General features: G+C 40.4%; 1 protein-coding gene across 1 annotated transcript in view; it reads left to right on the top strand.

Annotated features, from left to right (window-relative positions):
- Positions 1–1,420: 1,420 nt before the first annotated feature.
- Positions 1,421–17,657, top strand: part of zmynd19 (zinc finger, MYND-type containing 19) — a 49,393-nt gene continuing 33,156 nt past the window's right edge. The window contains exons 1-2 of the mRNA XM_030354423.1: positions 1,421–1,694; positions 8,006–8,065. Of these exons, the coding sequence (XP_030210283.1) occupies positions 1,644–1,694; positions 8,006–8,065 (111 nt within the window). The 5' untranslated portion in view covers positions 1,421–1,643. The remainder of the gene's footprint in view (positions 1,695–8,005; positions 8,066–17,657) is intronic.

The raw sequence follows: 17,657 nt of genomic DNA, 5'->3' as shown, positions 1-17,657 counted from the left end.
GTGTGAATGTGGGATCATAACTAGGGATCAACCGATATTCGTGTTTTTTACGTGTATCGGTATCGGCCGATACGCGGCTGATTTTCGCCGATATTTTTTTCGGCAATTTTTATTTTTTTTTACTTGTTCTACCTCACCTGTTTTTAATTTTTGTTAAATATTGTTCATCTACTTGTTCTTACTTGTTCTACCTCACTTGTGTTTACTATTTGTTAAATATTGTTTTTTATATTGAAGTTCAATAAATGTTCCTTTTTTTAAAATTGAGACTTGTAACATTTGTTATCAGTGTAATTTTTTTTGATTGAGGGAGCAAAAGCAGTATCGGCTCTAAATATCGGCTCAAGAAAATCGGTATCGGCGTATCGGCGTATCGGCTAAGGCTGATGAAAAAATATCGGTATCGTATCGGCCCTAAAAAATCTGTATCGGTCGATCCCTAATCATAACCAGCCCTTAACCCCCGCAACCCCCAGGAACATAGAAATATTAACCATCCACTGATGGTTTAAAACAAATCGTTTGTTGAGCCCCTTTGAAAGAGTTATTGATAAAATGTGATGGTTGAGGCCTTTTTGTAATGTGCAATATTAGTTCCATTATATCACTGGTTCTTGTATGTATGATATTTATGTTTTACATGGATGGCATACACTACCTCAAGTTCTATGATTATTCTGTTTTTATCTATTATGTTGATCTTGTATAATGTTGTGAGCATGAATAATATTCTTATCTAATCATATTGTGTTTTTCCATGTGGGTAAGGTTGCATTCCTAAGACATTCAAACTATACAGTAAAATTCAAGTGAAAGATATTGTATGAAAAGATCAAAAAAATAAAATTTAAATAAAGATCAAAACCCTCTCAATGACTACTAATGACGTAGTGTAACTGGGTCTTGAAGGGTTGTTGTCCCATTTCATAGGGGTAGGGTTGAGGGGTAGGGTTAAGGGTTTGGAACAAGGGGTGTAACAGGATTGGGCCCAAGACAACACTAGCAGGACAGGGATTTTTGGTGGGTTCACATCGCTGGAAATTATGGGGAAAATATTTTTGACACCTCATAACGCTCTTATGATTCTACTTCCGTTCGGCAACTGGGGCCAGATTTTGATAACAGACTTACCCAGTTGGTGACATGGTTTACTAGTGACGCACATGACCATGGCGGAACATGAACGTTTTATTTAATAAAAAATAATCAGCCGTCTCGTTATCACCACCAGGACCATGAACGCGCCTTTAGCGCCAAAACTTCTGACGACTATTGACGCTGAGAGGAAACCGTCATCAGCATGTGATTGGCTTCTGCTTTAATGGGCAGGGCCTTAGAAAATGTCTCTGTATCCTATTGGTCTGCGGAGATGAGGGGGCTGATGTCAAACTGCACACATGTAAAACCATTTGTTAGGGTTAGGGTATTATTGGTTGGTGATATTTAGGCGTTTTGTCCCGCCCATTAAACGTTGTTCGGCTCTCCTCCGCCAGCGGTGTGTCGGCCGGTTCTTTCTGGAGCCACAACCACCACACCATCCAGACAGGTTGTTTATCGGGGCTGCGGGGTCGCCCTGACGAGTTGAAAACGGGAAAACGGTGAAGCTGAACATCCGCTTCGTCCACTGACCGTCTGATCTCCCGATGTCGGACTTCAAGCTCGGGATCGTTCGGCTGGGCCGTGTGGCCGGGAAGGTGAGCTGGACCAGGCTGCCATGTGCGACAAGGGAGGGCCCGGCGGTATCAGACCTCCTGAAGTGTTGAAAGTCTAACAACGGCTAATATGAGGACAGCTTACATTGACAACGGTCGTGACATGCGGTTCATGATGTATACACCGTGTGAGGAGCTGTTAACACCCCGCACTATGTCGGCTTTCCCTCCGCCAGGCACAGCGTTGCAAAGCTAGCGTTGGCTAGCTAAATAGCAACTTACGTTAGCAGATAATTAACCCTGACAATAACGCATGCAGTACATGGGAACCATAACCCATGGATACAAGCTCTATTCTTTTCAGTCTAGTTCATGTTATTGTTATAAAAAAAATGGTATAATATGCCACTGCTTTGTTATAGAGCATTTGCATCGGGTTGGCATTCTACCTAAAGTTGACGTTAGCTGTGGCTAGCTAGCTACCTGTGATGCTTTAAACGCTCTCCTCTGTGGGCCAAATATGTGTGGACCACTAAGGGGAAAGACGACTCCACTCTTTGGTATAAAGCAATTCTTTATATTGACTCAATTGCAGGGGCAACGAGTTTGGTCCCCAGCGACTTGCTTTTTATTGAAGTTGCATCTTGACGTGTACTTCGGCGTTGGATTTGTATGCACATTATCTTGTTGCTAACAACATGGGTTAAATTCATCCATCGAGCAACAATGACTCCTGTTGTGGATTGATGTTCACTATCTGGGATGTCTGAGCCCGGTTTATTCTACATGTCTAATTTCATTGCTAATATCTCTGATCCTTTCCTCGATTTAACTTTATGCAGACTATAACCATTATTGACTTGCAAACTACAGCAATTCTGCCTTAATCTAGAAAGTAAACTGATAATTGCTCTGACAGACGGACTGATCTGATCTGTTATCATTTTTTTTCTATGATAATGATGAGACATAACCATAACACAGTGGCGGCATATCAACAGCACAATAGTGCTGAGTATTAATTGTCATTGTTGGGCCAAACTGTTACAAAGCGTGAATTGGCAAATATATATAACGTAATCACGCATTACCATGCGTTTCGTAGCCGGGATCGCGTGGACATTGAAACTGTTTAAAGGTCCCATGACATGCCACCGGGGCTGTTTCCCAAAGTGAAGGCTGCAGCCTTGCTAGAACACTGGTAGCGTCCTATGAAGATGAGACTAGAGTGCTGGCTCGATTGCTGCCTAGCGTTTGTGAAGTTCGAACTTTGGACCGACTTGCTAGTGTGGAAGTGCTTCCGCTTGTAAACACATGTGAGCTTATGAATAAACCAATCAAGCTGATCGATATTTATTTGAATTTTGTCAGTTATGAATACGGTCATGTCTCCTTCGCATGGAGCCTCTTTGAGGAAGTCGAAGTTTGATCGAATTGTCTTTATAAAAAAAAAATATATAATTTTTTATAAAACTAAGTGAAATTGTCTGAGAACTTAATTTATGCATCACGTTTACAGTATGGTTGATTGCTATTATGCAGGGGAAAAAAGACAGTGTTGGTAAACATGTGTTTATTTGGATATATTAATTAACTGATCTGATTAATTCATGTATACCTATGGGTATACATGAATGAATAAATTATAATTATATACGTTCATTAAAAATTAGAAACATTGCAAATGATAGGTGGTGCATTTATTTAACAACATTGGATCCCGCAAGAGCCTCTCACCGATAGCCATTAATGGCAGTATACCTTCCACGGTAAACAAATGTTTGTGCGCCACCCTCAGGCGCACAAAAGTCTGTTTGCTGGGCTGACAAAAAAAAAAGATTAAACACAAACATAAATAGGTATAAATAATGTAATCTTGTGAGCCAGTAAATTGACATTGTATTTGGTAACAGTGGTGTTTAACACCAGCTACGTCCATGCAAAGTATAGCAACTAGAGCTGTCAAGCGATTAAAATATTTAATCGTGATTAATCGCATTAATGTCATAGTTAACTCTAATTAATCGCAAATTATTTTTCTATGCTAAATATCCCTTGATTTTTTTGTCCCATAATTCTTCTCATTTTAATTATCTTATCAACATGGTGAAGTGCATCGGATTGCCTTGTTCAAATGATTTTTTATTGATAACAACATTGGCATATACACTGATCAAAACAGGACGATACAAAAAAAGAGCCTATAGTGCAATTAAACGACTGCTTTGAACAAATGTCATTTGAACATAGCAGTCAGGCTACTGCTTCTTTGTTTTGAGCCAAAGAAAAAAAAAAAAAAAAAGTTTTTTTTTTTTTTATAAAATAATTGCGTTAATCGCGCGATAAAAAATTTAACGCCGTTAAATTTGGTTTGCGTTAACGCCGTTAATAACGCGTTTAACTGACAGCTCTAATAGCAACGTATCATTAAGTTGCAAAAACAGTTGAAAGGTGGTATCATTGCTTTAACATGATGAATCTATAAACAGGGTTACCGCGGGGTTGTTAAAGGTATTAAAAGGTAGTAAATGAAATTAGCCCAAATTAAGGCCATTAAAAAGTTCAAGGCCTATGAGTTTTTCAATTGGTGTTATTCAGGCCTATCTCCTAAAATTTCTAAAACTTGCGTGGATTTATTTTTATGTAGCGATTAGGACCTGAGAGATATCAATGATGTCACGTGGTGCGTGCGCTGAAACAAACTGGATATACCCGGCTGGCTTAGGCCCAGTTCAGATCAAAGATTTGCGTCGCAACTCCTTGCGACTCCTTTTGACGAGACGGGCTGCGACGTTCTAAAACTGGACAGTTCACACTGCTGCAACGGGCGGAGACGTCAGGTGGTTTGTACCCGCTTCGCGAGTTCGCTTCTGTTAGTTCAAAGTAATTTAAAAGAATGGGGAAATGAACATTTTCGGACCTCTGGCTGGAGGAATCGATCTTTAAAGAATGATCGTAAAAAGAACATTCGTTTGACCGGTTGCCACGGTTATCTCCATGTGGTTAATTTGCAGTTGCGGTGTTAATTAGCAATGTTATCAACTTACTGTTACATTAAACTGTAATCAGAAAACGCGGTTATATGCTATAGACCCTATCGTATCTGTGGTATAAAGGCTGGGACGAATTTCGATTTATAAATGTAACGTTAGCTCTCTAGCTCAGCTGACTAAAATACCTCCCAAGTCGTAGCTAAGGTCCGTCCTATTTATGTGAAAAACTTTATATTTGGATTGTGAAACGCATGAAAATATAAATTAATGATCTTAATTCCTTTTCTTTGGCAAGTGAAAAAGCATGATCAGTGAAGTATTTGAGTTGTTTTATTATGTTGGCAAGCAAGAAGTAGAATAAATGGGATAATCAGTCTTATTAAAACGGTTTGTGCAACCAACCGCACAACAAGACATGATTGCGGCTCTTGTCGCTCGTCTCTTTCTGCCTATGACAGGCTTGTAGAGCGGGGAGCGACGTAGACTGATAATCCCTCTATAGAAAGTACACTGGTGTGAATTTGCGCTACGGTATGGATTTTGACGTTACCGTGTGACCGGTAGACAGCCGCGTTTACATGGACACTTCTGATCCGATTAGTAGTGGAAGAACGGCTCAATCGGAATAAAAAATTATCATATATACGGCTCAATCGGAATACAATTCTCTGATCTGAATAGAATTCCATGCGGAATAGAAGAAGTGGTGTAGTCCGGTGTAGTCCGCAATAGTCGACATGTATATTCTAGGGATGGGCACGAGTAGTAAATTCCAAACTCGAGTGATCGAAGGAATTCCTCGAGGATCAATCGAGTACTCGTTAAATCAAATCTATTTTTAGAATGCAACGCATCTGCAGCAGGAATAGGCCTGATGATGAACGGCAATATTACCAACCAAACATGTAATGCTTATTCTCCATCAAAACAGTCAGTTATCAGAGTATTCATTATTTATTTTTGCAAACGTTCAAAACACATTTTCCTTACAAAAATAAATATGCGTCTCACAATTTAAATCACGTCGAACCAAGGCCTGTAACAGTTTAAAAAAAACGAAACAAGTAGCCTAACCATTGCAAATAAATGCTTAAAGCTGCAAATAAAACGGCAGCAAATGGACTATGGAAATACTCAGCGTTGTGATCTTCTCTACACGCCCGGGATTACAGCTGCGTCTTGCGGCGGTGAATATAGCCGACACACTTTCACTTTCACCGTTGCTGCGGGTCTGCTTTCCCGAACTCACCGTTGTGTTTCAGGAGCATATGTTGCCGCATAGTACTTTCTGGTAGCTCGATTTCGCATGGCATATTTTACATTTCACCTTATGATCTCCTATTTCTTTAAAGTATTTCAATTCTTCGCTGCTGTTTGCTTTAACCGCCATCTCTTAACTTTTTGAATTCTGGCGTGCCTGCACACGGCACGGAAAGCGCCACGGAAATGGATGCATTTAATTTTCTTTGTGCCCACGTCATGCGTTAGTGGCGCAGAAAATTGATACATTTGCTTCAGAAAACTTTGTTTGTGTGTGTATATGCAAACTCGAGTTTGCCTGTCCACCAACCGAGTTCATTTGTAACGAGGAGTACTTGAGTAATCGATTCCTCACGCCCATCCCTAGTATATTCCGATTGGTTTGGGGTGGGTTCGGCTACTTTTTAACTTGGAGAGATGGTATCAGCAGCTGCTGTATTTCGCAATTGGTCAGTCGGTACTTTTTTTTAACTTGACCACTGTCATTGAAAGTGGATTTTTTGCCTGATTCACGTCTTACTTCTCATTCCGTAAGTCTGGTAACTTATCAACGTCCGGTTTCTAAGCGAAGTCAACGTCTTTGGTGGACTATTTCTCTGCTGTTTTGGCAAGGAGCCGTGTATTAATGTATAGAACGTCGCCGGTCATTATCGAAAATAATACCCTTCAGGGCGAAGCAAGACACCTTCGCTTCGCATCGCGGTCCGGTTCGCCCTGTCTGGGCTTATTTAGGCCTACCCGCTAATGACCGGCGTTCTGTACTATAACATTATCCCTTACATATCATATAAGTCCAGACCAACACAACGGTTGTGTGTGAGAGATATACGAACGTAAGCTTACCACTTTTGTAAATGCCATAGGCCTATATACAGTACATTCTGATTGCATGATAGGAATAGATCTATTCCGATTAGAAATCGAATCGGATCAGAAGTGTCCATGTTAACGCGGCTAGTGTTGTGTGTACCACAGTACTACGCGGTACTATTTCATGCAAAACCTTAACACTGTGATAACAATATTAACGAGGTAATTATAACTTAACTTCAACGCTGGACACAAAAACTCTCTCTGACACTCTGTCTATGTCTACTTTGTGACATATTGATTAAAAACTAGGGATCAAGTCCCGTTGGGACATCTTGATTAATCCAACTCCTATGGTCTCTCTCTTGAAGTCGTGCTGGCATTAAAAAATATGGTGAAGGTATTAAAAATGGTATTAAAAGGTACTAAATTCAACTCAAGAATTTCTGTATGAACCCTGATAAAAAGCAATATGGCACAAAATATTTCTGCCATTTTTATTATCCCGTGCAGCGTGTGAACGCAGAGGATTGTGGGTATTTTATGCTCGTCGAGGATCCAGCGATGCATCCTTGAAAATCTCGGAATTCTCTAGAACAGGACACGAAAAGGGTGCGAATTTCCTAGTGTTCTCAACACTGGAACAGTGCTTTTCGGCGTTCTATGACTTGGCATCCTTAAAAAGGCAACCGTTGAGCATGCTTCCTTCACATTGGGAAACAGCCCAGGTGTGAGTGTGATGAGCTTTATGACATCACAAGTGGGCGTGCAAATCTAGATGTGTGACGGATAGTTTCTACGGTCCACTGGGTTGACTGGTAGACTGATCTATCCAGCACACAGGTTGACATTCCCACTTGTGACGTCATAAGAGTCAGATTTTCAAACGGCTTGTAACATTGCACTCACACCTGGTGGCATGTCAAGGGACCTTTTAAATATCACTAGTCTCTATAGTTCTAACAATAAATTGATTAATAGAAGTCCCCAGGTTTTCACAGGAACATTATCTTCCTCCCTCCCATTGGCTACCGGTTCCCGTAGGGTCTATGCGCGTGTTTTCCCTGGAAGGAGTCGGTTAATGTCCAAACAATGTGTTGGGTGGTATGCAGCTCTGCCGCCACGAAGGGGGGCTTTTTTTTTTCCTTCACTTGTGTGATGTCCATGTACTTGCATTTAAAAATAGTGTTATTGTATAACTGTTCCTCTTCTCTAGGTAAGAATGCTATTTTTATTTTTGTACAACAGGTTTTGTTATCATGACCCTGTTTTGTTGTTTTCCTTTTCCAGACAAAATACACACTAATTGATGAGCAGGACATACCTCTGGTGGAAAACTATGCCTTTGAGGTAAGCTGCAGAACTGAGTATACATGATCTGTATTCAACACTGGCTGTAGGCATTAAATGTAAACTAAACAAATGCAAGAACGGGACTGGAGCTGTGTAAATCGCCACCTGATTCAACTCTGAGCAGGTGAACAATTCATTTTTAAGTCAAAGTTGAAATATTATAGCTCTAACATCATCCTAGCTCAGACTGAAGCTGATAGTTAGCTTCCACACATGCACGTTTTTAAAATAATAACAAACTTCTTCGTTTTCTTATTTACCTAACGGTCACATCGTACCATGAAGTGATTTGAGTCCAACGTTTTAACCATTTAATGCTATCGCCCTGTTATATGTAGACCTGCATGCTTTTATCTGTATTTTATGCAAATGCACATAATTGTCCAAGGTAGAAGCAAAGTTATGTCTTTTTTAACTTTGAAGTTTCTTGTAGGTCTAACTGAATAACCACAATCGCGTTCACAGTAGTGTTGTCACGATACTGATTTTTTTTACTTTGATACTATACCTGGGGGAAAAAACGATATTCTATACCATTTTCGATACCAGGGGCAAATATTTTTTTTCAGAAAATAGCGTACCCAAAGTAAATGGAGTATCTCGACAACTGCAAGGGCTATAATATGTCATCTTGGTGCCAATAGAAAGATTGTTGTGCAAGTGAAATATTCAATGTGGATTCTACTTGATTAGCGTGAATAAAGCTGGAACATGGCATAAGTGGAAGATTACATTTCCACCTGAAATAATTATCAGTTGGTAATTATCAGTTGGTATAACTGTCATACTATGATACACAAACGGGTAGATATCTTACAATTTTGACACTTGACAGTAGGGCCAGACGATAATGATTTTTGAGTGCCGATGCCGATTATTTTCAGAGAAAAATTACGATAACGATTTAATCGGCCGATTAAAAAAAAAAAAAAAAAAAAAAAAAAAAAAGCATATAAAACGTAGTTTTTGATGCCTTAAATATACTTTAAACACTTTTGACGAATATGTGAATTGAATGCAGAACCTTTGAGTGTTTTAGAATACATTTACAGTCAAAAATTTGTGTAATGTAAAATAAATAACTAACTCCCAATCTGCTGCGCTCGTGAGCAGTGACCAACACGTAGTGTTAGCAGTGACTAACACATGCTCAAACAACGCGTCTTGTGTACATTGGTGAGGTGAGCGCGCAGCTGCCTGAGCGAGCGTGCTTTCATGTTGTACGGTAAAATTCAATCTCCTCTTTTTTTACTCCAGCTAAAGTTGTTAGTTAGCAAGGCGAGTAGGAGCGCAATCTGCAGGATACTAAGCGCAATAACATATAAAAAAAAAAAAAAAGAATCGGTTGTAATCGGCGTCTTTTTGGCCGATGCCGATTATTTTCAAAAAGGCTATAGTCGGCCGATTAAATCGGCAGGCCGATGAATCGGTCGGGCCCTACTTGACAGCACCTCTATTTAAAGTTCAAGGCAAATATAATAGAATGACACCATGCCAAACACTCGCAAGTACACATGGCCACTAGATTGCGTTGAACATGTGTTCTGATTGAAGGCAATTTACCCGTTTCCTCAGAAACCTTCTCTTAGGCATTGATTATAAACACCCTGTTTAGTTGAAAAATTTGGGCCGGACACTGGATTATCTGTTTATGGTGGTTTTATGCCATCATATTCAACTTTGTTGACAAAAATCACAAAGGTAAAACTTTATTCACAGAATGATATGGTCGGAATCAGTGGAGGCTCAGCTTTTATATAATCTATAGTTTGTGCATGTCCAATTTCGTGAAAAAGGTCGCTATTGCTGTGCTTGTGCACAGTTATGTGTTTGACTTAACATGAGTCTTGTGACCTGCCTTGGTAATTTACCTCAATGCAAAGTACTTCTCAACCGCACTCCTCTGTCACTACTCCGTTTTCCTTCTCTACCTAAACCGGTCGCGCAGGCACTGCACTTTAGATGCTAGCTCTGTTGGCTAACCCTTAGCTAGCAATCTCACACAGAGCATTGAGACTAGTGCCGAAACTGCCAAAGACCGCACTGCGAGTGAGTGACAGGAGGCGGGGCTATGTTGGCCCTGAAGCAATTCGTGGCTTAACCCGCTGTCCGAGAGAAGAAAAGACAGCGCATTGATCAATTGCAAATACAGGTGCTGGTCAAATTATTAGAATATCATGAAAAAGTTGATTTATTTCAGTAATTATATTCAGAACGTGAAACTTACATATTATATCAATTCATTACACACAGAGTGATATATTTGAAATGTTTATTTCTTTTAATTTGGATGATTAGTACTGACAATTACTGAAAATCCCAAATTCAGTATCTCAGAAAATTAGAATATTAGTTACGACTAGTACAAAAAATGATTTTTTAGAAATGTGGGCCAACTGAAAAGTATGAACATGGAAAGTTTCAGCATGTATGGCAATCAATACTTAGTTGCAGCTCCTTTTGCCTGAATTGCTGCAGCAATACGGCGTGGCATGGAGTCGACCAGTCTGTTGCACTCCTCAGGTGTTATGAGAGCCCAGGTTGCTTTAATAGTGGCCTTCAGCTCTTCAGCATTGTTGGGTCTGGCATCTCGCATCTTCCGCTTCACAATACCCCATAGGTTTTCTATGGGGTTAAGGTCAGGTGAGTTTGCAGGCCAATCAAGAAGAGGGATGCCATGGTCCTTAAACCAGGTACTGGTAGATTTGGCACTGTGTGCAGGTGCCAAGTCATGTTGGAAAATGAAATCGTCACCTCCATAAAGTTGGTCCGCGGCAGGCAGCATAAAGTGTTCTAAAACTTCCTGGTAGACTGCTGCATTGACCCTGGACCTCAGGAAACACAGTGGACCAACAGCAGCAGATGACATGGCACCCCAGACCATTACTGACTGTGGAAATTTTACACTGGACTTCAGGCAACGTGGATTCTGTGCCTCTCCTGTCTTCCTCCAGACTCTGGGACCTTGATTTCCAAAGGAGATACAAAATTTACTTTCATCTGAAAACATAACTTTGGACCACTCAGCAGCAGTCCAGTCCTTTTTGTCTTGAGCCCAGGCGAGACGCTTTTGACGTTGTCTCTTATTCAAGAGTGGCTTTACACGAGGAATGCGACAGCTGAAGCCCATATCTTGCATACGTCGGTGTGTGGTGCTTCTTGAAGCACTGACTCCAGCTACAGTCCACTCTTTGTGGATCTCCCCCACATTTTTGAATCGGTTTTGTTTGACAATCCTCTCCAGGGCGCGTTTATCCCTCTTGCTTGTACACTCTTTTCTACCACATCTTTTTCTTCCCTTCGCCTCTCTATTAATGTGCTTGGACACAGAGCTCTGGGAACATCCAACCTCTTTGGCAATGACCTTTTGTGTCTTGCCCTCCTTCTTTAAAGTATCAATGGTCATCTTTTGGACAGTTGTCAAGTCAGCAGTCTTCCCCATGATTGTGTGTCATACAGAATCAAAACGAGAGACCATTTAAAGGCTTTTCCAGGTGTTTTGAGCTGGTTAGCTAATTAGAGTGTGGCACCAGGTGTCTTCAATATCTGACCTTTTCACCATATTCTAATTTTCTGAGATGTTGAATTTAGGGTTTTCATTGGTTGTCAGCTATAATCATCTTCTTTTTGGCAAAAAACACTTATAATGTATCAGTCTGTTTGGAATGAATGTATACATTCTACAGGTTTGACTTTCTAAATGGAATTAATGAAATAAATCAACTTTTTCATGATATTCTAATAATATGACCAGCACCTGTATATCTATTTTGTGTGATTTGGCGGAAAAAAAATAGGTTGTTCTGCAGTTTTTAAAAACACTTGAATAAATAAACTTTACATTAACCAACCAAGATGTGTGCTGGATAGGTCAGTCTATCAGCCTACCCAGTGGACTGTAGAAAACGTTGCTCATCTATCAGTCACACATCTATGTGGACACGCCCACCTGCAATATCATAAGGGGCAGATTTCCAAAATGACTTGTAACGGCTAATCACACCACACCTGGTGGCATGTCATTGGACCTTTAAGCAGAAAGATCTTGGGTATTCAACCGATATGGACTAGTGCTGCCACTAACAACTAATCTTTCGACAAATTTTAGATTAGTTGACTAATCTAAACGACCAATTAAAAATAAATGGCACGTTTTTTTTATTTCATTGTTTCCATTTTATTTTGAACTCGACTGAAGGGCCAAAACATAAAATGTCACCCGAGCCATGAACAATACAAATAACTTAAATGTTACCAAATCAAAAATAACATGTAAACAATATAAATAACTTTTATGTAACCAAATATAAAATTAAGCGCTGAAAGCAGGCAGGCACGCAGCTAGCTGATCTCGTTTACACTTCCGTGCATGGCGGGGTTTAAAACATTGCTGCCAAAGCCCTATTTAGTAATCTAATGCAGGTGCGCAAGGCACACACAGGCTGAAGGAGAAATTGTTTTCAACCGCTCGGTACCATGCCGTATCAATTCCCAAGTTTCGAAAAGAAAAAGTATTAGAAGCGAATAAGCGACTCCGTTTTTGATTTATTGGTTTTTGAACAAATAGTTTTGGATGCATGCTTTGATTTTGTTTGTTAATTATAATGAAATCGCATACGCTCGTAACGCAAGCACCCGCTTCAATCCAAACAACGTGATGCCACAGCGCGTTAACAATTCCGTCCCGAGGTGTCCATAGGCTTTATGGTTTATAGGCCTGTCGCGATATGCAATAAACCAATGCGCGATAAATTAAAATGAGCGATAATTTTTTGCCGGCCGCAATAATTTCCATTCGCACTCATTTTTTTAAATCATTGCTTTATTGGCCTAATCTGAGGAGAAATCTATGCCATAAACAGAAATATTATAGGCCTTTATTACACGGGTCTTCTCAATGCCGTGGAACGCTCCGTTCACTTGCATAGATAGTCCGGTAACTTGACAACCCCAGCGTCTTCGTTTGCCAAGCAACGTCAACGTCTTTGAAGGACTATTTCTCTGCTGATCAACACTACGAATGCTGCTAACGAATAAATTGTAAAAAGACACCATGTGAAGTTATTTTTTCGTCTTGGCAAGTAGCCTTGTAATAAGCGGAATGATGTATAGAACGTCGCCGGTAATTATCTAAAATAAGCCCCTTCAGGGTGAAGCAATTCACCTCCGCTGCGCGTCGGTCGCCTGTCCGCCCTGTCGGGGCTTATTTTCCCGATAGTGACCGGCGTTCTATGCATTATATATATTTTAGAGCTGTCAAGCGATTAAAATATTTAATCGTGATTAATCGCATTAATGTCATAGTTAACTCTAATTAATCGCGATTAATCGCAAATTCTTTTTCTATGTTAAATATCCCTTGATTTTTTTGTCCCATAATTCTTCTCATTTTAATTCTCTTATCAACATGGTGAAGTGCATCGGCTTGCCTTGTGCAAATGATTTTTTATTGATAGCAACATTGGCATACACACTGATCAAAACAGGACGATACAAAAAGAGCCTATAGTGCAATTAAACGACTGCTTTGAACAAATGTCATTTGAACATAGCAGTCAGGCTACTGCTTCTTTGTTTTGAGCCAAAGAAAAAAAAAAAAAAAAAAAAAATTCTTTTTTTTTTTTTTTTATAAAATAATTGCGATAATCGCGCGATAAAAAATTTAACGCCGTTAAATTTGGTTTGCGTTAACGCCGTTAATAACGCGTTTAACTGACAGCTCTAATATATTTATATAATATATATTTAGCAGGGTAGACCTAAGTAACAAATATCGGGTTGAAATCGGGCTCCGGCTCAATTACAGGGCACAACGAGTAAACACCCTCGTCAAGTGTCAGTAGCCGCGTTGACATGATCACATCTGTTCCGCATAGATTTCTATGCGGAACAGAAAATGGTCATGTATACGCCTCATTCGGAATACAATTATCTGTTCGGCATAGATTCTATGCCGAATAGAAGAGGTAGTGTAGTCCGTTTTAATCGCCATGTATGCACTTATTCCGAATAGATTGGGGTTTAACTTAGAGCAGCCGCAGTAGTTCTAATTGGTCCACTGAGCTCCGTCGGTACTTTTAATCACACCGAACTTCACCACTGTCAAGGAAAGTGGATTTATTGCCTGATTCACGTCTTTGTTATCACTCCGTAAAAGTAGTCCGGTAAGCGTGTCCGGTTGCTAAGCGACGGGACATGGGTGTTTAATAATGACGTGTTCGCGTATAGTAGTGTCCGCGCGCGTCCGAGTTAACTGTAAATGAGTAGGCTACTAGTAGTACTTTTGCAGGCTGAACGTTAAAATACTTCTTAACTTAGAGAGATGGCAGCTGATGTAGTTCACAAATGGACCTTCGAGGATTCCTGGTCACTAAATTCCTGTAAGACCACTCTCTCCCACCAGTCTTGGCTGCAGACTCGCATCCAAATTCCTCTTGTTTGCGGCGGAGCTTAAGGTAAATATAAAGATCTGACGAGAAATTGACGTTGCTGCGCTGTCCTCCTCCTTCTTAATTGAAGGAGCAGGGAGAGAAAATGTAAAATCCCCGATAGTGATAAGACATCCATTATGTCGCCGCCGGTCCAGAGATGTGTCAGGTGTGCGTGAGAGACAGAATGGACACTTTTGTTACTGCCATGTATACAGTACATTCGGAACACATTTTAGGAACAGATCTATGCCGCATAGAAATCTATGCGGATCAGATGTGCCATGTAAACGCGGCTACTAACTTGTTGCATTGTCTGTGTGGGAGGCGGAGTCGTGGCGCAATCGTGTTTCAATTTTATTTATTGTTTTTGGTGGTGTTTGGTTTTTATTCAAGAGCATTTTTTGTTAATAATAGATTGTTTTTGGTTGTTTTGTTAATTTATTCGGGATATTTTAAATGTCTTCCAGCAGTCCAGTTCCAGTGTTCTTTAAAAATAAAGGTTTATTGATCTTCGAAAGGGTGTACTTTATCATTATATTAGTTGAAAAACGGCAATATTATCGCTTATCGCAATAATTCCTGGGGCAATTAATCGCCCAGAAAAATTTGTTATCGTGACAGGCCTAATGGTTTATATGCATGAAAGCCGTGACCAAGGGATCGGTTCTGTCCCGAAAAACCCTCTGTCTCCGGAGAGACGCCTGTACGATAAGTGCGTCGAGGTCCATGGGAACACCCACAAATGGTGACGCCAATATCGGAGGAGGGGCTAGGAAGCTGCGCACGCCGATATAAGTAGCCGATCTCCGGGTAGACTCGCTGAAAAGCTGCTCCCGACCAGGTTTGGTTGCGAGCGTAAGTCACCATGGTGATGCAGCGACGCTTAAAGAGATCGACTTTCATGGTACAGCTAACCCAGGCTTTCAGCTCAACATACCTCGCTAACCCTCTAATCGAGCTTCGTAGTACAGGCCCCTGGATTGGGCTTTGCGGGTTTGTTTCCCGGCGTTTCTATTGTTACCGGTCTTGCGTGTTCCAACGGTTTATTAGGCGTCTAATAAATCGCTGTCTAATCAATACTTCATTCACTGCCTCTTCCGTGGTTATTACAATATTATGAATAGATTGCTCTGTAAAAAAAATAATAATAATAATTATACCAGATACATTTTCAGACGCACCGGTGCGCCCAAATAAAATATTTGGTCGCACTACCCCGAATTATAGGCGCATGTGCGCCCAAATTAGGCGCACTCTGGAGCCCTGCCTCAAAACAAAGAAGAAGTAGCCTGACTGCTATGTTCAAGGCAGTGTTTGTATGTTCATCGTTTAATTACACTATCGGCTTTTTTTTTGTATCGTCCTGATTTGATCAGTATATGCCAATGTTATCAATAAAAAAAAACATTTGCACAAGGCAAGCCGATGCACTTCTCCATGTTGATAAGAGGATTAAAATGAGAAATTAATGGGACAGAGAAATCACGGGATATTTAGAATATAAATAAAATTGCGATTAATCTTGAGTTAACCATGGCATTAATCGCGCTTAAATATTTTAATCATGATTAAAATATTTGATCGCATTAATGTCATAGTTGACTCGTGATTAGTCGCACATTTTTTTATATTCTAAATATCCCTTGATTTCGTGCTGCTAGCCTTTTGGTGAGATCAGATTGTTGAGAAGGATAGTAATAAAATATATTTGGTAAGATTGATATAAGAAGAGACGCGCAGTGAATTCAACCCGGTCCACTTGACATCGGGTAGGTGCATGACGGTGGTAGGCCTACCGTAAATCTTCAATAGCCCAGGCTTTTATTTCTTTCAATCACAGAACTTTCGAACAAAACTCTTGCTCAGCAAAGATGGGAAATATAAAATGTATTATTTAAACCAGTATGAATATTCGTACCGTACGTAGGCCTATACACATTACCAGGCTACACACACGCACGCACGCACGCGCACATGCACACACCTTTCTACATTATAGGAGATGGCCCCAGTCTTTAGTCAAGTTCTGTGTCTAGCAGTTTAGAGTAGGTTTGACTGTGCGTTCACACCAAACGGTAATCGGGAGAATTCCAAGTGGGCCATTAACGTTTCGGGGCTGATTACTGCGGGATACCAATATTGCGTTTATAAAAGTTCCTTCCAGCGCTGTGCGCACGCAACCTCTCACTCACTCAACGACGCAACACTCACAAACTGTCAACATCGCAACGAATTCAATTTTGTCAAAGAGGGGAGTAACTGAGCGGCCCCTCCCGAAGTGGTACAGCCCAAGTGGGCCTTGAACTGCGATTGGTCAGAAAGACGTAACGGCTAATGACAACATTGAACTCTCGTGCAGGCTCGAACAGAGTGACACACAAAGACACACACCTTTTTAAGGAGTTTTTCACCCGCTCCGTATCCTTGCTTGCCCCAACAAGTTTGTGCGGCGTGCTTGTTGTTTTGTTTCCGGTGTAGATCCGGTATGGTGTTGTAGTTTTTCTATCATGACTAGGACTAATTGCACGATAAAAATCGTTGTAAAATTGGTTTGTGTTAACGCGTTAAACTGACAGCACTTATATATACCGTATTGGTCCGAATATAAGACAGCCTTTTTCCCCCTCGAAATAGGTCCGGAAAAGTCTTATATTCTTCTTATATTCGGCGTCTTGTATTCAGAGTTCAGCTTCTCCTCTTCGCCTCCCTTTAAATGTCAATACTAGGGATGGGCACGAGTAGTAAATTCCAAACTCGAGTGATCGAAGGAATTCCTCGAGGATCAATCGAGTACTCGTTTAATAGAATCTATTTTTAGAATGCAACGCATCTGCAGCAGGAATAGGCCTAATGATGAACGGCAATATTACCAACCAAACATGTAATGCTTATTCTCCATCAAAACAGTCAGTTATCAGAGTATTCATTATTGATTTTTGCAAACGTTCAAAATACATTTTCCTTACAAAAATAAATATGCGTCTCACAATTTAAATCACGTCGAACCAAGGCCTGTAACGGTTTAAAAAAAACAAAAACTAAACAAGTAGCCTAACCATTGCAAATAATTTAAAGCTGCAAATAAAACGGCAGCAAATGGACTATGGAAATACTCAGCGTTGTGATCTTCTCTACACGGCCGGGATTACATCTGCGTC

Source organism: Gadus morhua, chromosome 4 (genome assembly GCF_902167405.1).
Source record: "Gadus morhua chromosome 4, gadMor3.0, whole genome shotgun sequence".
Taxonomy (NCBI): Eukaryota; Metazoa; Chordata; class Actinopteri; order Gadiformes; family Gadidae; genus Gadus; species Gadus morhua.
Note: the sequence above shows the minus strand (reverse complement) of the source record. Positions and strands in the feature narration are given on the sequence as shown.